A 26,179-nucleotide genomic window follows, 5' to 3' on the forward strand; every position below is an offset into this window, starting at 1 on the left:
GTATGCAGCCTACAAATGCGACCTCCGGAGGATGCAGCCTTCCGTTTGAGAGACAGTCATGTACTTTGAATGAATCAGACATTCAAACGAATCAAATAAATGAATGATTCAGTAATAAAATCAGTGACTTGCTGCCACCTGCTGGCAGTTCTAGTTTAATTTGTAAAGTATCTTTTCTGTTATTTAAATCATTTAATATTTCTATATTCAAAATTTTATATTTAAAACATTAACTTCAACATGAATTTATGAATTTAATTGCACTCATGCCGCCTCTGAGCCTCATTAAACATCTGAAAATACACATACAAGCCACTTGTGTGTTCTTCTGTGCCACCTCTGTAGTACAAATGTATTTCTTAAATACTGATTTCATTTGATTGGTAATTTATTCTTATTCTACTTTTTCTACTTTTTATTCTGTTGTTTTAATTAGAAATGTTAAAAAGCTTATAAATATATATTTTTTTGAATTTGATAAATAAAAGACTATTGTCAGGGTTCTGCCATAAATTTCCAGGAGACAATCATAGAGTTTTCAAAATTTCCATTTTTATTCACTGCCCCATATTCTGCTCACAAAGGTGCAGAACAAATGGGAACTTACTCATACACAGAATAACTAACGAATTAACTATCAGCACATTACTGAGTTCTGGGCCTCAGATGTTTCTCCAGGGATCCCTCACCAGAACTGACTCAGCCATCGAAAATTGAACCCTTTTAACAAATCAGACCAAACCATTTTATAATTACAGGGGGTCTCACAAGATCTTAATTCAAAAATTTAGTACGTCAGACCTCTTTTCAAATTTAGTACATTATAAACAAAATTAATGTAATATATACAAATAAACTTTATAAACTTATGAAATTACATTCAACAAAACAATAACAGAAATAAACTAAAACACAAACATAGACTTTGTACATAACATCTAAACAAACCCCAAACCCAAATGGTCCCCCAAAACTACATTTCCCATAATTCCTAGCAAAAGATATAAAGGACATCAGGAAATGCCGCGCTCTTTTAATAACAGGCCTTTGCTCCATGCTGCAGTCATGGATCCCGGCAGAACCACGAGTGAGATACACAATTCAAATAATTAAATAAATTTAAACCCATTTCTGTCTAGTTGTGATTTTATTCAATCACTAGCGTGCACTCTAGTAATGAACTGGGTCGCTCTTAGATCTTTTAATACTAGCATAAAGAGTCAACCTACACCTCTAACACAAAATATTTGGGGTAAATAAATAAATATATTTATAATAAAATAAATACACACATTTATAAACAAACAAAAAAACAATAAAAATAAACCAATTGAAATAAAATATGTACTAAGTGTGGCCTTAGCCATCACAATTATATACTTTTAATAAAGTTAGAAAAATGCCATTACAAAGGTAAAAACTAAATTCCATGTAAATCACTTTAAGGAGTCAAATATCACCTCATAATGGGAAGTTTAATTTTTTATCAGAATTTTTAATTATTGATTAGAAGGTGCTCCTAAATTAGCGCTCCTAAGAAGAAAAGCAATCATAGTGCCCTGTTAGTGGCTCCATAGTGGCCCAATCAGACTTGGATCCCAGAACTGATGCTCCTCACGACAGCCCCTCCTTGGCAAATTCCTCTGAGGAGGGATCTCCTTTCTCAGAGAGGGGGCACCCTCTGGCACCTGTGGAATCTTCACGTATGGTCCCTGGACAGGACGCGGAGGTTCTAGGTAGGCTACCTCCAGCGGTAGTAAACACCATCACTTCAGCTAGAGCCCCGTCTACAAGACACGCTTACAGGCTGAAGTGGAACCAGTTCGTCGATTGGTATTCTTCCCGCCGGGAAGACCCCCGTAGATGCCCAATCGTAGTTGTGCTCTCTTTTCTGCAAGAAGGGCTGGAGCAAAGGCTGTCTCCCTCCACTCTCAAAGTGTACGTTGCCGCTATTGCTGCACATCACAATGCAGTAGACGGCAAGTCTGTGGGGAAGCACGACTTGGTCATCAGGTTCCTCAGAGGGGCGAGGAGGTTAAATCCTCCGCGCCCTCATCTGGTACCCTCATGGGATCTCCCCTCAGTCCTGACGGCCTCGAAGGAGGAGCCCGAGCCCTTCGAGCCTCTGCAGTCAGTAGAGCTAAAGTTTCTATCAAGAGGGTAGGGGATCTGCAGGCATTTTTGGTCGACCATTTGTGCCTAGAATTCGGACTCTCACGTTGTCCTAAGACCCCGGGCCGGATACGTGCCCAAAGTTCCCACCACGCTTTTCAGGGGAGGACAGCAGAAAGGAAAGGCTGTCTCCAAACAGAGACTTGCCCACTGGATAGTGGAGGCTATAGTCTTGGCATACCAGGCCCAGCGCTTACCGTGCCCCCTTGGTGTAAGAGCACACTCTACGAGAGGTGTGGCATTTTCTTGGGCATTGGCGCGGGGCGCCTCGATAATAGACATCTGTAGAACTGCCGGCTGGGCGACACCTAACACGTTTGCGAGATTCTATAATCTCCGTGTAGAGTCTGTGTCTTTCCGTGTACTCGCCTCAGGTGGCCAGTAACGCCGGACTCCCTCGGTGTCGATCCCACTTGCTGCGCCATTCCCCTCTACGGACCGGATACCTGTTGAAGTTCCTCCCGCACCCTCGGCAGTCAGGCGTGGTGGAGCACCAGATGCCAGGTCCAGCACTCGTGTGTATGCCCAAGGTCAGCCCTTGTGCTGGGCTAGGTGCTCGTGTGTAGTGATTCCCCTTCGGGCGTTCCCACATGTGTATTCTTCCATGGTAGGGCTCCCCTCACGGTGAGCCTGTGTCTTTCCCTGGCAGAGACCTTCTGCCATCTCTTCTGCGTATTGATCTCACCCCAGGCTGGCTGAGTCTACCTCAGAGACTTCCATATGTAGTACTGCCCTTGGCCAGTCCATATGTGTAATCTCCACATGGTACCTCCTTTACGCAGGATGTGGCTTCTGTAGCGTTCCCCTACTTGGAGTACGCATTCCTAGTGTTATCCAATATCCACTGTACAGAACAGCAGTGGCTGTTATCTCTGCCTAAGTCCTGTCCTATCTTCTGTCCCAACTGGCATGGGGGGACTTGCCGGCTTCCGCAGGGCACTGGAGGGGGTCAGCAATAGTGGCGTTTTCATAGGGATCCTATTTGCGTCAGTCACTCTGATTTAAGGTCGAACGTGACTGACTGAAAGGGAACGTCTCGGTTACGTAGGTAACCCTCGTTCCCTGAAGGAGGGAACGAAGACGTTATGTCCCGTCCCCACAGTTGCTGTACCACCGCTGTACGGCCGAGGCACACCGTCTCGGCTCCTCAGCGAAAAAATTATGTGGGTCTGCACGCGCTCTCCTTTTATACCCGCGCTGTGGGGCAGGGTGAGAGATGCAAAGCATGCACGCCAATTGTCATTGGCTTGTTTTGTTAACACTCGAAGGTGATTGGGCTCCCGGGTGAGATCCCATTTGCGTCAGTCACTCTGACGTAACGTCTCCATTCCCTCCTTCAGGGAACGAGTGTTACCTACGTAACCGAGACGTTAATTTGCGGTTACTTTAGTTTAACTATTTATTTTTTATTTGTAGTAAAACATAAGCAAATTTCAGGTATGGGGCCCCAACACAATAATTATATGCTCTTTTATGCCCAACCCTTATTTTGCTTGCTCTCTCTCTCATTGGTTATAGCTATAACTAGTTTACTTCACAACTTAAGTAAATAATTAGTCAACCTGATACTGTCCTAAAGCCATATTAGGCTACCTTATTTTTTTCAAAAATGCTTGCACTTGTCCATTTAATGAATTGTAAACTTCTTACAAAAAGGATTCAAATGTCCTAAAAAATTATCCCATGCACTGGTTCCGTATTCCAAGTGTTCTTAAGGCATACGGTTTGCCAAGAAACAAATTGAAAATGTAATCTATTATTAAGCAAAAAATCTTCGTGCATTTATACGAGTGTGCGGCAGTTTGCGCTGGCACGCCTAGGAAAAGCACACAAGAGAGTCATTTTTAAAACATCAACACAAATAAAATTATGACTTGAAGCACAATACTTTCTTTACAGAGGAATATCTGTGTATATCTAAAAGCTGTCATTCACTTCAATTCATTGCGATCTCACGACATTCCGTTAATAATGTCGAACAATGAATCACTTATTTACATCATATCTACACATTGTTATAGTGAGAGGATTCGCGAGCTTGCAGAACGTAGCACCTGACAAAAACTAAGTGTTTTGAGCAGTGAGTGAACATTTGACGCTCTCCATATACACACTGAAGCATTTGCCAAACAAGTTTCGCCAATATCAGATGGGGCCCCCTGATTCCCCCGGGACCCCAAGCAACCGCTTACCTCACTTACTGGTTAAGTCCGTCCCCGGTTTCCGGGAAGCCAGTCTTAACAGTTTATGTGATCTGGCTCTTTATTTTGTTTATTTATTTATTTATTTTTTATTTCTTTGCCAGGAGGCAAACATATCAAAAATGTGCGTGGTAAGAGCGTCTACGGTAGTTCACGTTGGCTAAAACACACAAGGAAATACATTGTGAAAAAAAAAATATTTTCAGCAATCACAGCCATTCGCATTCGGATGGGATTCCTTTTCTCAGAGGATCACTGAGTTTGCTGAAAAACAGTAGGTAATTTGCTCTGGAATTATTACAAAGGTTCTGTGAGAAAACACAGATGTGGCAGATTCGGAAGTGATTAAAATCACAAAGTTTCTCTGTGAAACACAAATTTCTCTAACGACCCTCTGGAAAACTAGTCCGGTCCGAATAGGGCTCTAGTCATAGACCAGACAATAATCAAGTGTGTGGTGCAGACATATATAGGGCGGTGATTGATGATGAGGTGATTGAATGCAGGTGACAGTCATTATCAAGTGCTTGCAGGTGGGAGCCAGAAAAGGTGCTGGGAAATGTAGTGCAGAGGTGACAGTACTCCGCCTCCCGGAAGGCATGACCCAGAATCCAACCAGGGAGGGAGGGCAGACCATGGAGACCAAGGTGGTGCTGGAGGCAGCAGGCCACCTGCATTTATAGATAAAGCCCCCATGGCCGTAACAAGGGAGCTAGGAACACAGGGAATACAGGAGTTATAGGAGATCGACCTCCGTGGCCGTGACAAAGGAACTAGGAGAACAAGAGATTTGGTCGAGTGTGTGGTGCAGACTTGGCTGGGGTGATTGAAGGCAGGTGTGTGTGCAGGAGGGAATCAGGAAGGGTGCTGGGAAATGTAGTGAAGTGGTGACAAGGTGACAACTAGTACTAGGATTTTTTTTTTTTTTTTTTTTAATTACCTCAGGTTAACAAGTGTTTTATCTTCCTTGACTAATTAAATACAGGGCTCAGTCAGTAGTGATTCAGTCTGCTTGCCCAATCAGGCAATGCACCAACATAATTTATAAAATGTATTTATTTATTTAATTTAAGAATGTAAAGTTATAATTTTATATTTACATACATTAAATGTTTTAATTTTAAGAATATTAAAAAAATAATAAAAACTGCAATAATTTTACAATGTATCATTTGAAATTCATTGTTTTTAATATTTTATGTATTATACATAATTTTAAAATTATTTAATGATTTATTATACATTTTTCACATTAATTATGTTTTTTAATTAAATGCTAAGTTTAAAATTGGCATTAACATATCATAACATATCACATGATATTAAAAGGTTACATGACCCTGTAAGAAAAGACTGCCATCTAGGAAATTCCAAAACAAGTTTTGTTGACTTGAACAGGAATGTCATAGAAAACCAAAAGTTTAATTAAAAAAATTTAATAAATTGTTACAAAATAAAAAAAGATAAAATAAAATAAATTACGCATGTACATGTTGGAACCAAGTCTTATGGATGGTTTGAGCAACCTGAATTCCCAGCTTGAGATCCTTTCCTGATCCTGTTCAGTCTCTCCACCCATTGCTTCCTGTCAGCTCGCCATTTTATGTATTAAAGGCCAAAAATAAAAACTAACAAAAAAGTAGAAGAATGTAATACACTGAATCACCTGATCCTCTCATGCTGGTAAATGGTTGTTGTTAGCTCAAAGGTACACAAAGGAAATGATAATTAGGAGGAGGATTCTAATATTATCCCCATAAGTAATGTACCCATCGGATTAGTTATACAACACAGTACAATCCTGTCATAAGCTTTTTGAGCCTGAATGAACACCAGAGGGAAATGACCCACAGAACAGTCTCAGCTGTCACTCACCCACTGGTCCTTTCTGATTGATGAAGATCACGGTGCGGTTCGTGCCGTCAGTGTTGGCCATGCTGATGTTATTTCCATCAGTCCAGTACAGTTTCCTGGACATGAAACAGTTAAGAAAAAAGAATGTTAGGCAGGTTATATCCCGTCACCAAACTTTCAACTTAATTAACCAGAATAAAATTGAAATCACAATATGGCCTTGTGCGATTATTAAATCGTGATTTATTTATTTAAGCAGCATGTGCTGAGTGTTTCAAAGAGAACATGCTGCAGTGGTGTTTCTACTGCAAACGAATCACTGAACAAATCATTTTAAATGAATTATTTAAGTGAACGAATGGTTCACATCAGGTGTCTGTTTATGAGTGTCTCCTGTACAGATCAGTTTCTGGTATGGGCCACATTTAAAAACTCATGTGAAAAGCCTCTTTTCATTTTGTTTCTTTGTCTTTTTGTGGCATATTAGACATTTTTTTCTCTCTCTTTTTCATGCAAAAACAATCTAATGGAAACTTTCCTAAAGCCTGTACTCTATGTCATTTTGTCTTCCAGTAAAACATGAGAAAACCACAGTGCATATGGTTGCATCCTGTTTTGCATCTTTTTTTTCTGAATTTAGAAAGTCAGATGTGTTGTTGTGTTAGCGTTCTGGGGTAAATGTCACTAGTGTTTGTGGCACGAGTGGACTCACCCCAGTATGGGATGCAGCACGAGGCAGTGGGGTTTGTCCAGGCCCTGAATAACAGCGTTCTTGAAGGAGCCATCCAGTCTGGCGACGTTGATCTGTTTCTTATTGCCGTCATAGCTGGTCCAGAAGAGATTACGTGACACCCAGTCCACCGCCAGACCATGTGCGTTGGGAATATCTGATCACACGCAAGACACACAAAATAACCATTTCCAGATATTAATTCTTTGAATCAATATAATCAGATTACAGACAAAACAACTAAACATTCAGTGCATTTCCACAGGGATAAACATCTGGATGAAGAGAAAGACGGATGGTAAAGTGTGAGTCATTATTTCATCATAAAACCCAACATGTCTGTAATTTGGTTTTGAGGGCTGTGCTAATTTTACTTAAACAGCACCCTCTAAAAACACACTTGACTGTAAACACGACAGCAGTTCTGCACTGTAAACAATGACCGAGATTCTCATACACACAATAACATTAGATTTAAACAACAACATCCTGCTATTCTAAAGCCTTGCTTAAATTATGGGATTGAACTCAATGGGATAGTTCACCAAAAACTGAAATTCTGTCATCATTTATTTGCACTCATGTCAACGTTTTTTTTTTTTCTTTCCAAAAATCTTAGAAATCGTAGTGAATGAAATTCAGTGGGGTCCAACACAACACTGTACTTGAGTATATTTTCAGATACTTTGTAGTTGTACTGAGTATCAAAGATATTAACAACTTTTACTCTCTACTTCACTACATTTTTGAGTGAGTATCTGTACTCTTTACTCCACTACACTTGAAATGAGTGCTGCAGTCACACATTACATTTTGCATGGTACCTAGCTTTTCTGCAGCAGTTTATTTCTGCTACAGAAGATGTGATATCGCCAACTACAGGGCGCTGAAAGTACTATATCTTGTGTGTTCTGCCCTTACTCACTCAAACTTGTCAACAAGGCTACTTTACATGAATAGTTACTTAGCAAGCAGTTGTGAATCACAGGTGTTTTAAATATAAGGACATGACTGCAGGCGGCAATGAGGCTGAAACCAGCACATCCAGTGCAAGAAGACTTTGACTTTTTAATTGCATTTTTTAATTTATTTTTTCTTTATTGATTTTTTTTTTGTTGTTGTTGCAATTTTGAGGTGTTCAGTTTTATTTTGGTTTTAGGAAATAAACGTGATTGCTCTCCTCACAAATCAGCTCTTTCTTGTTTTTGTTACATGTTCTCTATGCCTTGTCTTGGACTTTTATGTCACTTCCTGTCTCCCGTGGTGTTTGTAGTCAGTTTGTATCTTATCTTGTAAAGCTTGTTAGCCTCCTGTATGTATGCATATGTGTGTGTGTATATATTTATTTATTTATTTATAGCCCCAGTGTTTTTTTAGTTCTTTGTGAGTTGTTGAATGTAATGGTTGTCTGTTTGCCCGTCATTCTGTTCTTTGTTCCCTTTGTTTTTTGGCTTATTGTTTTGGCAAAAAACACTAAGAACATATACTTTTTGTGATCCACAGAAGAAAGAAAATCATACAGATTACACAGATGCATAAGATTTTCCTCTCAATAGAACAAACTGGGTATAGTCTATATGAAGCCAATTATGCTTTTAATCCCACAGAATAACTAGTCACAATTACATTTGGACTGGGATAACAATCAATCATATCCAGTATCTGCTTTGAAATTTAAACCTTAAACCCGAACTTGTCAAAAGTAAGATTTCTTAAGATTTAATATTTTTTAGATATTTTTTAGTTTTTAGTATTCGAAAGTCTCTTCTGCTCATCAAAGCAAATGTATTTATTTGACAAAAAATACAATAAAAACTGTAATATTGTGAAATATTATTACAATAAAAAAAATTAAAAACTTTCAATGAGAATATATTGTAAATTGTAATTTATTCCTGTGATCAAAGCTGAATTTTCAGCATCAGTGTCACATGATCCTTCAGAAATCATTCTAATATGCTGATTTGCTGCTCAAGAAACATTTCTGATTATTATCAATGTTGAAAACAGTTGTGCTGCTGAATATTTTTGTGGAAACCATCACACATTTTATTTTTTAGGAATTTTTAACGAAGAGCAAGTTCTAAAGAACCGCATTTATTTGAAATATAAATATTTTGTTGCGTTATAAATGCTTTCACTGTGACTTTTGACTAATTTAATTTACCTTGCTTAATGAAAGTATTAATTTCTTGAAAAAAACACACACACACACTGACCCCAAACTTTTGAATGGTAGTATTAAACTCCTGATTACACAAAATGTAATTATGTGCTAGTAACGGTGAGAACACTGAAACCTAAAACAGCTTGTGTAGCAGTCAACATCAACTGTGCGATTAAGTGTCCAGTGATGTACATTTCTAATATATTCATCCCAGGTAGCAAAGGAACAAAGTAATTCCCATATTAAACCAACCCAATAAAACACAACAAATAAAAGCACTGTTATTTTGTGTTGTACAAGTGCAATTGCTTTTATTCAAATCAAACCGAAGTCTGTGAATGAATGCAGTACCTGCAGACACCACCGTCTCTATTCCTGTGCCGTTGATGAAGGCTCTCTTGATGGTCTGAGTCCGAACATCCGACCAATAGATGCGCTTCTCCAGAGCGTCGTAATCCACAACCGTGACGTTGTCGATGTCAGGGACGGTGAAGGAGATGATATAGTTGTAGTATGGATTATAGATGTCCACTCCTCTTATCTCAATCTGACGGGCGTACAGCAGGAACTGACGCGACTCTGGAAGAGACACAGAGACACCCATCATGACTGGGGCCAAAAAGGAGACAAATCAAACCAGACATAATATCACTGTGAAAAAAAAGATTCCCCCGTGGTAAAGAATTGAAATGTCAGCAGGCTATGAAGATCCATTGACTGGGAATGGCAAACTGAAACATAACTTCTGGGGAAAATGAATCTATTAATTATAAGAAAGGCTGATACATTTGTGTGTCTAGAATCTTTAAAGCACTCTGCACTGTAAGAAAAACAAATAATGTCCTGGGTGAAAATTACATTACATTTTCTGTTAATAGAAATTTCCTCCAACCCTAAATACAACAAAATGCAAATTGCATATTCAAAGTACATTATACCATGTTAATAAGATATACACCCATACATACCCTATTTTTATAGATTTTCTTAGGGTGTGGTTGGAGTTTTAATATGGGGCAGCCGAGATAAATGGCCTTTCTTCAAAGAGTTCAAACAGAGTTTTTTATATTATTTTTTATTATTTATGTTTGAAAATGCAGGCTTTTTGAAGCAAACACCTATGAGAAATTTGATCCAATGCATATAGTAAGGATCTCGGTGTTGTGTCTGTTGTTTTGTAAGGACTTTTATGTTGAAATGTATTGTCTACGGTGGCCAAGAGAGCTCAATGCGCTGCAAATAGAAAAAACACCTGCAAATTAAGAAAACAAATTCATCAATTTGACAACTCAAGAGCTGCAAATGCTCAAAACACAACCAAATAAAGAAACGCACTGCAAATAAAATTCTTCATTTGGTTGTGTTGTGAGCATTTGCAGCGCTTGAGTTGTCAAACTGATGAAGATGTTTTCTTGATTTGCTGGTGCTTTTTCTATTTGCATGTGTTTTCTGAAGTTGCAGCGCGTGAGCTCTCTCGGCCACCGTAATTGTCAGTTTCCATTATGTCTGTTCTTCCTTCCTGTGTTTGGTTTCTGTTTTTTGGATTACCTTGTTAGTTTCTATGGTTGTCATCATTAGCCACACCTGTAGTTAATTATCCCTGATTTCTCTGAGGATTTGCTGTAAGCTCTTGTGTTTCAGTCATGGTTTGTGAGTCCTTGATGTTTTTTGGTGTTCTTGTTTTGGTCAGGGTTGCCTGGAGGTTCTTGTTTTGCCCTTCGTGGTTGTGTTCGTGTGGACTATATCACAGTTTGATTATCATTATTCAGCATTATATTAGTGTTAATTATATACTACTATAATAGTTTTTTTGGGGGGTTTTTATATTTTGCTTTTATTTCTATCATTTCAGTTTTCATTTAGATTTGTTTAACTGTACTTTGTTTTTTCCCCCGTACTTTTTAGTACTTTAAACTTATTTTAGTTTTAGTTTTTTTAGTTTTAATTTATGTTTATGTTTCAGTTTTTAATTTACTTTTTAGGGGACAAGCACCTATTGTATCTGTTAGTTTTCTTCTTCTTCTTCCATTCTGGAAGTCTATGGCAGCCCATAGAACCACTTGTTGCACTCATACTTTTGAACTGTAATGGGTAACACTTTAGAATACAGTTCCATCATTAATGAATAACTACACAAGAACACATGAGTAATGCAATATTAGCACTCTAGTAAATACTAGTAACTAACAACAGACTCTAATTAATGAATTAGTAAGTAATAGTGCTTAGTCGAATGTGGTAGTTAACTATTAGCTAATCAGTAACTATTATTTTTTTCATACCTCCCCAATAACTACTGTATATAGGTTCATAATTAATATGAATAATGCATAATGTATAATTAATTCTAAAGTAAAGGTCATGGTAACCCACTAGTAATGACTCAAGTATTACCAAATTCCTCAGAAGGAATTAGTAATTTTTTGGATCAGTATTCTAAAGTGAAGACTGTGATAACTCCCTAGTAATTACTGAAGTCATTGTAAACTTTTGAGGTTTTTGTAAGGTCCTGGTTAGTAATTAATTTAGCTAGATTTGTTAACACTTAAATCATTACTAGTGGGTTACCGTGATCTTCACTTTAGAATACTGATCCAAATAATTAGTAATTTCTTAAGAAGGATGTAGTAACACTTGAGTCATTACTATCCAAAACCTTACATATATCTCAAAAGCTTACAATGACATCAGTCAATATTAGGAAGTTATGATGCTTTTCACTTTAGAATACAGATTCAAGTAATTAGTAGTTCATTTAGAAGGATTCGATAATTCTTGAGTCATTACCAGTGGGTTACCATGATTTTCATTTTAGAACATTATGCATAATTCACATTAATTATGAATCTGTATACAGTAGTTCTTAGTAGTTCTCCAGGATATATATAAAAAAACAATAGTAGTTATTGATTAGCTAACAGTGAACTAGCAGTTTCAACTAAGCGCTATTACTTACTAAATTAATAATCAGAGTTTCTTGTTAGGTAATAGTAGTTACTATAATGTTAATAGTGCATTAGTCACTTGTTCCTGTATAGTTATTCATTAACAAAGGATCAGTATTCTAAAGTGTTATCGATGTAGGTTAATGTCGCTTTCTGATGCTGTGTTTGAATTTTCATGACACATTATTTGAAATTAGCGCGGGCCAATAATTTTTCTCGCGCTGCCTATTGAGGAACCCAGCTGTAGAGCCACCAACAGGCCAAATCTGCACTTATGTTTCTGCTAATAACTTTTGAAGAGTAAGGTCTAAAAGCAATTATTATTTTTTTCCCTTTGATTCCTTGGCTTATACCAAGTCGAATGAATACTGAAACAAAAATTTCTACAGGTTGACCCTAGTGAAAAATAAATATAATGAAATGTGTTTGAAATACATTTATTTCATGCTAAGTATACTACCAATACATTTACATATTAATGTACTTAATAAAAAATACCCTGCAATTGTACTTTTGGTATACTAAACCAGTATACTTAAAGTCTGCTAAATTGGAACGACTAATTTTGTGCTTAATGCACTTTAATTGTGCGGAACTAGTGCTGAAGTCCAACCAAAGATATACTGACGTGTATTTGATTGTGCTGAAGTGGAACTATTGCAAGTATGCTTCAGGTACACTTTAAATATCTCGCATTTAAAGACCAATGTTATTTAAAAGTCATACAATCCTCATCAATAGTGACATTAAAACACATTTTAGGCTTAATATTAAGAAATGTGCGTTGTGCACAATTAGTAAGTTTATTTAAGTTTTTTTATAGCAGTAAGTCCTGAGCAATATGTCAGTAAATATGTTAATAGATTTGAACTATACTTGGTATGAAATAAATGTATTTTCAAAATACTACTTTTTTACTAGGGAAGATTTTTAGCAATTTTGAATTTTCTGTGTCCTAGACAGTTTTTCCAATTTTCACCAAAATCAGAGCATTCTGGAAACAACAACAACAACAACAAAAAAAATCAAAATCAAAATCTTTTTGATATTCCAAACCAAGTGTGTTAACAAACTTGATGAAGTTTGTGCAAAAATGTACATGAGGCTATATCCCCACAACGCTCTAGCAGATTCTGACCAAATTTGATATTTGTTATAACAAGCATGACCTGAGGGCACATGAGTAGTTTTGGCACTGCACCACCCACTGGTCAAAAGATGTGAAAAATTGACATTTCTGCTTATAACTTCTGAACAGAAGAAAACCCTATGGTCTCGATAGATTCAGAACGCCAGTAGCAGGGTTGGAGAACCCTGGCCTTTACTGAGTAATTAAAGACAGTTCCTTAGCTCTTCATTTTACCTCTGTTGTGCTTGGACACTTAATTGGTACTTGCATCTATATTTATATTTTATTTTATTTCATTTTATTTTTAACAAAAAACATTTTTAATAGTTTTAGTTTTAATTAACATTATCACTGCTAGTTTTAATTCATGCAGGACTCTATCAGGAAGCCCATAAAAAAAGTAAGATGTAAAACTGCATACAACACAGATTCTGTCAATTTGCAAATAAATCTGAAGATGAGCTCTAGTTCATACCGTAGCAGGTGTGGTTGTCCTCACTCAGTCTCATGAGGTGTGGGCAGGCACAGGAGAACGTCTGATTGTAGTTGATCAAGCACAGGTGAGAACATGGGCCCAAACCACCGTTAGCAGCACACGGGTTCGGCGCTGGAGAGAGAGATGAGAGGCGGTGAAGTATTGAGCTTTATTGTGTCATTACCACCTTCAAATGTATTGCCGCCACCAAAAAACCAAACCAGCTGAGACAGGAACCAATGATAGACTAATGCAGATTAATTGGCCGACGTTTGGCTATTTTGAGGTTATCGGCATTTACACTTATTTGAATGATTCATGATTATATCTATGCTGTTTAAAAGGGTAGGAAGTATGATGAAAAAGTAAGTAAGAATAAGAAATCCAAAGGTTATGGGTCCAAAGCAGATAGTGGAACGTCTGAAAGCATGTCCAAACCAATTCATCCCATGTGTTTGCTCCTGTCAGACATGAATAAACAGATGTCTGCCTTTATAAGATGAAGTCGCTGAGCTAAACTATCATGACAAGTTTATTCACATGCTGCTTTATTAAGCGCCAAACACCATCAACACATGTGTCCATCAAGCAGACTGGCTCCTCCCTCAGTTTGACCTGTGATCTTTCACAAAGTTTAAATTTACTCAACAATTAATCAGACAATTATAAATGTACTCAACAATAAAACTTGAAATGAAATGAAAAGATCTGTAATGTCCAGACAACAAGGCTGTAGCTCAAAGTGACACTCCATATTGAACACCGTGGTATCTGGAATCAATTTTGGGGTGTTTAAAATGAAAACGGACTAAATGAATCACTAGAAACTTCTTCAGTGTTACATGTTTACTTCATGAATAAGGATCCCAGAATGCATTGCGATGAGCTCAATTCTCAAAAAGAAATTCAAAAATAATTCAATAAAAACACACACATTTTCACAATATGTGTGTTCAATGTATCTTTTGCAGTTAAGACGACTGCTGTTAGCTTAGGAACATGCTAACACCCCAAGCGCTAACTTCACAAACCAGTTAAGCTCAAACCCAACCCCACAGCCGAATTCATGGCTCAATCATGCTGTCAACAATAGTTTAGACTAAAATCACAGATGGATCTGATGACAACAAACAACTATCTATCTATCAAGAGGTGCCTCCAATGCTATACTAAGGTTAAGCATAGGAGTTAGTTTTTGTTTCAGTTTTGTGTAGACATTCAGCACTGTGATTGACATGACCAATGTAATCTTCAGAATCGGTTATGAGGCGAGGTTTACATTTAACTGGTTTGGGGAAAATCATGCTTTTGGAATCCACTAGAATGAAGCATTTTGAATAAGTTACTCTTTACGAAAAGATCTTGTGGTGGTACTGTACATTGACAGTATTAGATGGTTATAACTTTGATAGTGATATTACTAATGGCTATTTCACACGGCAAAGGAAAACAGTGGTGTGTATCAAAGTAACTTGAAATGAAGCTTGAAGATTACCTTGTGGTTGTCTAGATGGGTGGTACACCTGCAGATCAAAAGGTTGTGTGTTTGTTCTCTGAACAACAGTGACATTGTTTCCTGTCCATTTGTTGGCCTTGGCCAGTGTGTTTGTGCGCCAGTCTGTCCAGTAAACCTCTCCGCCATACATCGTCACAGCGAACGGATGCGAGAGATACTCATGTCCTCTGAGCACCTCGATCAGTCCCGACCCGTCATACTTGGCTGAATAGATTGCATCAGATCTGAGACACAAGACATACATAATTAATTTCAAGTCATTCATTTCTGATCGGAAGCACAAAATGAAATGACTCTGTGATATTAGGTAGATTTTAGCTACCAAATTTACAAAACTTTAAATTCCAATCCTGCTCCTGGAGTGTCCATTTCCAGCAGAGTTCCAGCAAGCCTGAACCAACTATTCAAGGTCGTCAGGATCACTAGAAACTTCCAGAAAGGTGTGCTGGAGCTAAACTCTGCAGGTCAGAGGCCATCCAGGAGTGGGACTGAACATCATTGGGTCAGGGAACTGTTTGGTTTGTTCTAGGACCAACTTAAATTGAACCAGGAGCTTGTCAATACACCACATCGGCCTTGTACACACTGTAAGGTTTCAGAAGCGATAACCGCATTTAAATACGGGAGTGACACCCCTAAATTACAGTTTTGTTTGTATACAGAATAGAACTCACTTTCGAAATTGCGATGACTGACACCATTGTAATCTAAGCATCGGTTTCCCATCTCACGCGTTTGGAATTTGCTATTTTTGACCAAAGTAATATTACAGCGGCCAAAGACTCATCATGTCATGTTAATGAAACCACTGTCGACAGAGGACTTGTATTTTGATGGCGCTGAGAACAGCAGCGCCTGCGCACACAGCGCTCACGTTCTCCCTCTTTATTTGTTGCTGTAGAACTGTTGGACAAATGAATTAAAAGGTATACAAAACAGTATTATAATGATTGCTTTTATATTATTAGTAATAGTTTTCAGCAAATGCGCATTTATGTCATTTAAACAAATATCTAAAACATTTAATTCCACAGACCTTGCAGACTTAGTCAAATCTAGTTGTGAGATCTTGTGAAGTGTGCATTTGTATCCTGCATGATCGCGTTTACTCCACGTGACGGTCAGTCCGTGCTAATTGAATGCAGACAGGAGGAAAGTTCAGCTTCACTGGAGACGTGCTATCAACAAACTTTAAACTTGTGATTTCAAATTATGCTGTGCTTTATCCATTTGCCCACTGTCATATTCATGTCATTTTTACATTTTTACATTTTACCTTGTCTTTAGTTGAATAATTATGACTCCCAATGCACACAGTTAGGGGGTGTGTCCGAAGCGTGAATTCAGAAAGGCACGGGAAACACATAATGATTGCTAACGGTTGCCTGTTACATTACAGTTCATAAAATTTCACTTACCACATAAACAGAGTAAGGAGAGATGACTGAGGACCAGTGTTGGGCAGTAACTAGTTACTAGTAACTTAGTTACTGTAATATTATTACTTTTTGCAGTAACTAGTAGTGTAACTAATTACTAATAAGATTTCAGTAATAATATTACAGTTACCATCCATAAAACAGCTCAGTTACTTAGTTACTTGTGATGCCTCAACCCCACTGATTTAAAATCCAACAATCAAATAATTCCTAGATTTATTTTCACAATTTTCACAACTCGCACATGCATGTGATGTCCCCAGTGCAGCAGGCAAGCTTGGAATATGGAAAAGCTTACATTCGGCAGATAGAAATATTGCATTATATTGATTTTGTCAGGAAAAAAGATGATCTGAACACTGATGTGTAAGTTGTGGCTTTACTTTACTCTGGCATTACATCCCACCCACATCCCTCTGATCAGCATGTGGTACATTATTTTACTATAATTAAAAATATTTTTGGAAAATTAAACAGTTTCTTACAAACTTATGTGATTTGATAAAATACATAATGAAATATAATCACATATATGTATGTGTACATGTATGTAAAAATACTTTACTAAAAATAATTACTTTTGAAAGGAGTAACTAGTAATGAGTAATATATTACATTCTTTGAGTAACTAGCCCAACACTGCTGAGGACGATAGCGAATGGTTTGCAGATCCTCAGCACTACTGACAAACATCCGATCTTGTAAAATGTGTGGTAAGTACTGCTGCTCAGAAGTATAATTTTTATATTTATACAGTTTATACTGTATTCGGATTTAAGTTTACTATAGGCTTGTTCTTATTTTCTGTTTTCTTATAACAAGATCTGTCAACAGAGTCAAGATGTACCTACATAAAATTCCTGCAAATGTGGTTGCCACTACCTGCATTCTTCAGAAGTCAGTTCAGTTGTAGAATGCGGTAAATTGCTGCCACAAATTACAGAATTGCAGGTGTACAGAACAGCATTAAGTACTAAAAGGTGAATTAACAGCCCAATTTTGCTGCAGTGTGTACGTTTATGAGTCTTCAAAGGTTACCTGGCATCTATCCACAGAATGCGGCGCTCCAGATAGTCCACAGTCAGTCCGTTGGGCCATCCTCCACTGCCCGTCTCCTTATGGATGGTGCGTCTGCCATGTCCACTCATGGATGCAGCCTCTATCCTGGGCATGGTGGCGTCCCAGTCTGTCCAGAATAGGATTCTACAGAATCAAAGGACAGATGAGGGCTTTTTTAATGCTGCTGTCAAAAGTGTTCTGGTCCCAGAATTCTTTATAGCGCTTGTATTCTTTTGCTGTTTGGAAAAGCATCAACATCAACATTCTTTAGAATTTGTTTTGTATTTGGAACAACATAAGGATGAGTAAATGATTTCCATTTTCATTTTCATTCTTGGGTGAACTATTCCTTTAAGGGCACTTGAAACATTCAAAATTAAAAAGTGACTATACAGTGAAATCAAAGTACAACAATTCTCCAGAGTTCAGTGAGCACCTACACAGGCATCTTACAACATTGTTGCTACTGTTAACTAAAATAGTAATAAAAAAAAAAATAGTTTTAAGTTTTAAAGTTTAAAGTTTTAAATAATGTTTATTGATTTCAACATGAAATAAAATTAAATATAAATGATGAAAACTTAAACCTACAAAAATGAAGATGAAAAATGTTGCTTGGCTACCTAAAGTTGAATGTACCAACTGAAATATATAAATACAGAATAATATGGAAATATATAAAAAATATAATATTAAATATGACAAACACATAACAAATTTACTAAAATTAGAACCTAAAAATGAGATCTAATTCAAAATGGTAATAAATACATTATAAAAACAGAGTGAGGCCGGTGGTACGAGTGCTAATGAGCTTCATGGAGGAGCTCCGGAAGGAAAGAGAGGTCAAGGCCTGGGAGACAACAGCTGCCGCTTGTTTTGTTTATTATGAGTTTGTAATTAAAGTTTATGTTTATGTTGAGCCTCCTTCTTCCCGAATCTATGAACTGTCCTACAAGTACATAAACAATACTGCAATAATGCAATTTACAAAACACGTTATCCTGATGAGGCTTAATACAAGTTTCAGAAATAAATAATGATGGACATCTTACCCCTCTCTGGGGTCCAGGGCGATGGCCCGCGGATGCTCCACATCTCCAGCTAGTAGAGTGGTGCGCATCGTCCCGTCCAGTTTGGCCACTTCGATCTGATCTAGGTTACTCTCCACCCAGTAGATGTTGCCAGCGATCCAGTCTACAGCCAGACCCTCAGGAGTAGCTAATCCATACTGGATCACCACGTCAAAACTTGTCAGTGCTGCTGTGTGACATAAAAATGAAGGAAAGAGAGGGAAACACGAAGAAAACATGTATGGGATTTTTTTTTTTTTTTACCTAACTATTAGTAAATTGAAAAGGTTCATATTCATGATTATTTATGTGTTCATTGTCTTGTCCTGAGATTCATACATTTTAAAACACCAGAATACATATATATGCTGTAAATATAACTTACCACCATTCTCTGACAGCTTTCCACGGTAAATTTTGTCCTCCACAACATCAGTCCAGTAAAGCGAGCTTTCGTTGAGGTGGAAGTCGAGTGCGATGGTGTTCCTCAGGCCTGGCACTAACACACTGAACTCTCCTTTGTGAAGATCAATCCGTCGGATCTCATGACGGTTGGAGAAGATGATGAAGGGTTTAAATGGATCTGGAAAAACAATGAACTCACTGAAAGAATGCCATAACTCATGACTCGCTAAAGTAAGGTGCTCAACTGGGCAAACGCTCTGATATTTTCCAACATCATTTGTTCCACAACATGTCTGTAAAATGATGTGAGACTGGCAATCCCATAAATGCCTGTGACGTTACCTCTGTTTATCTAAAATGTTTTTATTTCTGAAGGGAATGTGAAATACGTCCAGCAATCCATAATTCATCGTTTGATTGGCTGAGTGGGCTGATGTGCCTCTTCCTGTCACAGTAAATCTTCAACCCCACCTCCTTCTTCTGGCATTTGCATTCTTTCATTACAAAAATAAACCACCTATTATGCTGCTAAACAGTTCGCTGTCATTTTCTGCATTTCTGCAGCTGCATTTCTGCAACTAAAAACTTCTTTGAAAGAAAACAAAATCAACCCCAGCTGCAATGATCTGATAGAAGACCACTTCCTATGTGCGGGTGAAAGTGTTGCTCCAGTGCACATAGCTGTTATCTTCTGCCAAACATTGTGAACCACAACCGTTTTCATATCTAGTCCAGTTTTTCACCAGCCTTTACCGATTCTTTTGATCTGTTTGTGGATATATTTTGGCATATACTGTCAAACAATTTTCAATCCAAGACAATTTCAAAATCTTTGTTTTTCCATTTCATGTATGTATGCTTGTTTGTATATATTTATTTATTTTCCAGCATCAGTGCTTATGGCAGGAAAAAAGGGAAAAAAGCGTGTCTAAAAGCCAAAACAAAACAAAGAAAAAAACAAAACCGTCCATTTGGATTTCACATATACACTGAACAAAATTATAAACCCAACACTTTTGTTTTTGCCCCCATTAATCATGAGCTGAACTCAAAGATCTAAGACTTTTTCTATGTACATTAGGCCTATTTCTCTCAAATATTGTTCACAAATCTGTCTAAATCTGTGTTAGTGAGCACTTCTCCTTTGCCGAGATACTCCATCCACCTCACAGGTGTGGCATATCAAGATACTGATTAGACAGCATGATTATTGCACAGGTGTGCCTTAGGCTGGCCACAATAAAAGGCCACTCTAAAATGTGCAGTTTTACTGTGTTGGGGGGGGGTCCAAAACCAGTCAGAATCTGGTGTGACCACCATTTGCCTCACGCAGTGCAACACATCTCCTTCGCATAGAGTTGATCAGGTTGTTGATTGTGGTTGTTGGTCCACTCCTCTTCAATGGCTGTGCGAAGTTGCTGGATATTGGCAGGAACTGGAACACGCTGTCGTATACACCGATCCAGAGCATCGCAAACATGCTCAATGGGTGACATGTCCGGTGAGTATGCTGGCCATGCAAGAACTGGGATGTTTTCAGCTTCCAGGAATTGTGTACAGATCCTTGCAACATGGGGCCGTGCATTATCATGCTGCAACATGAGGTGATGGTCGTGGATGAATGGCACAACAATAGGCCTCAGGATCTCGTCACGGTGTCTCTGTGCATTCAAAATGCCATCAATAAAATGCACCTGTGTTTGTTGTCCATAACATACGCCTGCCCATACCATAACCCCACCGCCACCATGGGCCACTCGATGCACAATGTTGACATCAGCAAACCGCTCACCCACACGACGCCATACACGCTGTCCGCCATCTGCCCTGTACAGTGAAAACCGGGATTCATCCGTGAAGAGAACACCTGTCCAAAGTGCCAGACGCCATCGAATGTGAGCATTTGCCCATTCAAGTCGGTTACGACGACGAACTGCAGTCAGGTCGAGACCCCAATGAGGACGACGAGCATGCAGATGAGCTTCCCTGAGACGGTTTCTGACAGTTTGTGCAGAAATTCTTTGGTTATGCAAACTGATTGTTGCAGCAGCTGTCCGGGTGGCTGGTCTCAGACTATCTTGGGAGGTGAAGATGCTGGGTGTGGAGGTCCTGGGCTGGTGTGGTTACACGTGGTCTGCGGTTGTGAGGGCGGTTGGATGTACTGCCAAATTCTCTGAAACGCCTTTGGAGACGGCTTATGGTAGAGAAATGAACATTCAATTCACGGGCAACAGCTCTGGTGGACATTCCTGCAGTCAGCATGCCAATTGCACGCTCCCTCAAAACATGCGACATCTGTGATGTTTTATCTGTGATAAAACTGCACATTTTAGAGTGGCCTTTTATTGTGGCCAGCCTAAGGCACACCTGTGCAATAATCATGCTCTCTAAACAGCATCTTGATATGCCACAACCGTGAGGTGGATGGAGCATCTCGGCAAAGGAGAAGTGCTCACTAACACAGATTTAGACAGATTTGTGAACAATATTTGAGAGAAATAGGCCTTTTGTGTACATAGAAAAAGTCTTAGATCTTTTGAGTTCAGCTCATGAAAAATGGGGGCAAAAACAAAAGTGTTTTGTTCAGTGTATAATGGTTTTAACATAAACTAATAACATACTAATAAACAAACTGATAAACCTGTAAGACTTATAAGACTAAATGTAAAACTGACAAATATGCATCCCATTTATTAGTTTATCACATTATACGTTTATTAGTTTATACTAGGGATGTCAATCGATTCAAATATTTAATCACGATTAATCACATGATTGTCATGAGTTAACTAGTGATTAATCGCAACTTAATTGCACATTTTTATTTGTTCTAAATGTACCTTAAATTAATACTTTTCAAGTTTTTAATACTCTAATCAACATGGGCAAGGACAAATATGGATGCTTTATGCAAATATATGTTTATTATTATCGAAACCATAGTCATAGAGCATGAAGACTAGACATATTTCAAAGGTCATACATGTTTTTCAAAGAATGAGACACATGAAAAAAGAAATACCAGGTTCCCATTACTTGTCAGGGTTTTGGGCTCGTTTTTCCTTGTTTTACCCCTGTCCTTTCTGAGTTTCCTTATTTGGTTATTTTCCTGCTCTTGTTAAGTTGATTGATTATTCCATGCACCTGTTTTGTTTAATTAGCCTGTGTATATTAGTTCCTGTTTGTTCCTTGGTTCTCTGTCCCGTCTTACGTTATTTTAAGTGGTTGTTTAGTTTCCCCCGTGGTTTATTAAAAGACTCTATTCTTTATAATATCGCCTCCATCGTGCTCCTTTGAGTTCATGCTCCAGCAACCCGTGATAGAACTTCTCTTTCTTTATACTGAACAATTTACTTACACAAACCTGTTTACATTTTCGCAGGACAGGGCAGCTCACTTCTTCTGAACATGCAAAATGTATATTTATTCTTTATTATTGAATTTGTTTGCCTCTCTGTGCCCACATACTGTATTTTGATGCAGCTAAATTCTCAATAAAACTGTTTTCATTTATATATTTTACTGTTTCTGTTGTCAGACAACGAAATGAATATGAAATAGTGACTGAAACGCGACCCATTAAGACTACATAACCAGTTCTCCCTTACAATATGTTAATCTGCACAAAAATCCTGATAATCGAGCCCTTTGTCTGATTAAATCAAATACACATATAATGACAATAGCTGTGCTGTGATTTCGGCTATACTTCTATGTTAAATTAGAGAAGCAACATAATATCTGTTTAACTGAAAGCGCTGCTCCTCTCCACCGCTCGCTGAACAACGCAAACGCACAGAGAGAGAAAGGTGTGCGTGCGCGCTGGGACAGCAAGACCTCGCGCTCGCGCGCCAGTACCAGCAAGTCTCAGAAACTAAATAAGGTTTGGGCAAACCCTAAAGATTTGTCGCTTGGTGCTTTTTTGAAGAGGGGGAAAAAAGCCGCTAAAGGGGTCTGCAAAGTCGCTAAGTTGGCAATACTGTGTGTCTCCATTTCTCCAACTACAGGGTAGGCCACGGGTCAAACAGAAAATGCTTAATAAAACGAGTGCCGTTAAAATAAATTTGCGTTAACGCGTTTACTTTGACAGCCCTAGTTTATACATATATGCAGTTAAAAAAAAAATAAAAAAAAACGAATTACTCCTGAATGTCTTTTAGTAGGCTTTGGAAGAGCTGATCTCACCTGTGCTCCTGCAGCTCTCCATGTCAGGTTCGAGGGCCCAGCCATCATAGCAGGAACACTTCACATTGAACTTGTCCTGTTCACAGCGCTGGCTGCACTTCAGGTGTTTGGCACAGAAGCCCTGGATCTGACATGTTTTGTTGTCAGTGCCCAGTTCCATTCCCAGTGGGCACGAGCACAGAATGCCCTCTCCTGGGGCCACTGTACAGTTATGACTGCAGCCACCATTATCCAGAGAACACAGATCTAAACCAAGAAACAATGCAGTTAGATGGTAAAAAACTAGGCTGAAAGTATTTAAAACATTTTAACATTATAAAGCCTATAACCCACAGAAGCATTCAGGAGCACAGCAACTTGTCACCGCTGCCCTGCGACTTTTATTAATAAAATAGCTTCGATACTGAATCACTACATTATATTTCTCAGCAACAAGGGCAAATAGCTGTTTTTGAAGTAACTAAACTCACAGCTTCATTGTTTGTAGAGAGAGACACACAGACGCAGGTAATTCACACATGGAATTCTCTCTGTCTGTCTCTCTCCATCTCTAAATTGCCATATTTGAGAAAAAAGTCAAGCAGTTGCATCACTGGATATAGTTGTCAATAATTTAACATTTCTATCGTATAACAGTTGACTACTATTAAATGCAGCAATTATTCTTTATAAATATACTATTCCTAAGTCAGATGTATAACCAGGTCTATAAAGCTAGGCTTTTTTTTACTTTCTTACTAATTATAAAATTAATATGAACTAATAGTTCATAATAATAAGATATGTTTAATAATATAAATTCATAAAACTATAAAACACTTTATTTCCATAAATTAGAACTTTTCTAGAATTGTGTGTAGTCGACAATGCAACTTTTAAAAACATTGATAACAGCATCAGGCACCACTAATTATGTACTTCATCCGTGTCCTGCTAGCGTGAGTTTCAGTCTGCACTCAATGAACTTCATCTTAGGCTGCACTGAGCCTCATGTAACAGTGATGAATCTTACCACAGAGTTTCTCATCGGAGCCATCAGGACAGTCGTCTTTGCCATCACACAGTTTCTCAGCAGGCAGACAAATGCTGGTGTCATTAGCACACACGTGATGGGAGAGTTTACACACCAACGCCTCACAGTTATCTTCATCAGAGTTATCTTCACAATCGCTGTCACCATCACATACCCAAGCCTTACTGATACACCGCGCTACATAACGAACACACACAAAATGTCTGTTAACATGATAACTGACAAAAGTAGCAACTACAATAGGTCTTCAACTACAATGAAGACCTTGTGATCATGTGAACAATGAAATCTGTGAAAGATTACTTTGCATTTAATTCTGAAAATAATTATCAAGATTGTGATGATTATGGCCCATTCGCTTGTAAACTCATTTTACTTATGGATCACTGAATCTCAAGATAAGACAGAATCCATTAATTAAATTGAGAACATATAATGTATACTTTCTTCATCATTACCAGAATCCCTGCAGCCAAACTTTACTGCTGGATCACACATGTGTGTTACACCCTCGCAGTTCTTCTCATCGCTCAAATCCATGCAGTCAGTGTCTCCATCACACCGCCAGCGGAGGGGAATACACAACCCGTCCACACGACACTGGAACTCATCTGTGTGACAGCCACCAGGAGGACGGGTTGCTGTGGAGAGGAAAAAGACAAATTAAACAGAGATTGTATGGCAATATATCCAAACAACTACACAATATATAGGTTCATAATTTTCATACAAGATACTTGGTAACAGTATAAACTCTGCAAAAGATCCCAGATAGTGTAGCTTAACCTGGAGAGAAGAAGTGTTTAAATCACATTAAAAACCATGGGTGTACCCCAGGGTTCAGTGCTTGGCCCTCTCCTTTTATCAATACACACCACATCACAAGGACCTATTCAGCCAAACTTATATTCCTAGCAGTACTACACCAATGACAAAAAGCTCTAGTTTGAATGCCATTTCCATCTCTAACTTTGTGAAGACATCATCTTCCCAGCTAGCTAGCAATTTAACTCAACATCACAGCAACAACAAGAAGTGAGCTATGAAATTTGGGGTAACATTTCATAAAAACAATAATCACAATACGATTTGAGTTCTACAATGTCTGGAGCTTTATTGATACAATTTCCTACTATTTCCCTGTTGTTTAACTGTATTACATCCACATCCATGTCTTAGCCTTTTATTTTCTTTAACTCACATGTATTGTGTGACTTCTCGTGTTACTGTTTCTTTAGGATGCATAACTTGCGTTGTTATATTTATCATTTGTAAGTCATTTTGTAAGTATATCCTAAATTAACAAAGGTAAACACTGTGAGTTCTCTGAAGGCAAATAAAACTGTTATTGTGGTGGTTGTGTGAGGTGGGATTTGTTTGTATTAATCCGTTTTTAAATTCATCATCACCTTGTAATGTGGCTCATATCTGACTCTAGAGCTAACCGAGCAACTGGCAAAGACGTTTATCCCAAAAAGAGAGAAGTCTATATTTGGGTAAAAATAGCTGTGCTGTATATGAATGCAAGGATCACTCATTAATTAACATGTGATTTGTAATAGCAGAAACTTCACACCATGACTTACAAAGAGCAGCACTATGTCAAAGCCTAACAGAGCTATATGGTGAGATAAAGCAATTGCATAAATCTGGTCCTGGAGCACACATAATACTGCATATTTTAGATGTTTTGTATTTGGATGACTGTCCAATGAAAAAAGAATGAATAAGGTTCTTACACTATAAAGCTGTACCATGGTTACTTTCCCTTGTGAAAATTAACTATGGATTTATTA

At 38.1% G+C, this 26,179-nt stretch overlaps 1 protein-coding gene across 9 annotated transcripts in view; it reads right to left on the reverse strand.

The window, feature by feature from the left end:
* Nucleotides 1-26,179, reverse strand: part of lrp1aa (low density lipoprotein receptor-related protein 1Aa) — a 181,307-nt gene that overhangs the window by 74,872 nt on the left and 80,256 nt on the right. For 6 of the 9 annotated variants that reach the window (XM_058790829.1, XM_058790824.1, XM_058790830.1 and 3 more), the window contains exons 21-31: nt 24,842-25,024; nt 24,363-24,560; nt 23,351-23,596; nt 19,146-19,343; nt 18,743-18,950; nt 17,667-17,831; nt 15,169-15,413; nt 13,674-13,805; nt 9,476-9,703; nt 6,940-7,114; nt 6,249-6,343 (exon numbers count right to left, since the gene is read on the reverse strand). In XM_058790829.1, coding sequence (XP_058646812.1) covers nt 6,249-6,343; nt 6,940-7,114; nt 9,476-9,703; nt 13,674-13,805; nt 15,169-15,413; nt 17,667-17,831; nt 18,743-18,950; nt 19,146-19,343; nt 23,351-23,596; nt 24,363-24,560; nt 24,842-25,024 — 2,073 coding nt within the window. The remainder of the gene's footprint in view (nt 1-6,248; nt 6,344-6,939; nt 7,115-9,475; nt 9,704-13,673; nt 13,806-15,168; nt 15,414-17,666; nt 17,832-18,742; nt 18,951-19,145; nt 19,344-23,350; nt 23,597-24,362; nt 24,561-24,841; nt 25,025-26,179) is intronic. The other 3 variants (XM_058790831.1, XM_058790826.1, XM_058790825.1) reach the window with 1 other exon arrangement.

Source organism: Onychostoma macrolepis, chromosome 11 (assembly GCF_012432095.1).
Source record: "Onychostoma macrolepis isolate SWU-2019 chromosome 11, ASM1243209v1, whole genome shotgun sequence".
Lineage (NCBI taxonomy): Eukaryota > Metazoa > Chordata > Actinopteri > Cypriniformes > Cyprinidae > Onychostoma > Onychostoma macrolepis.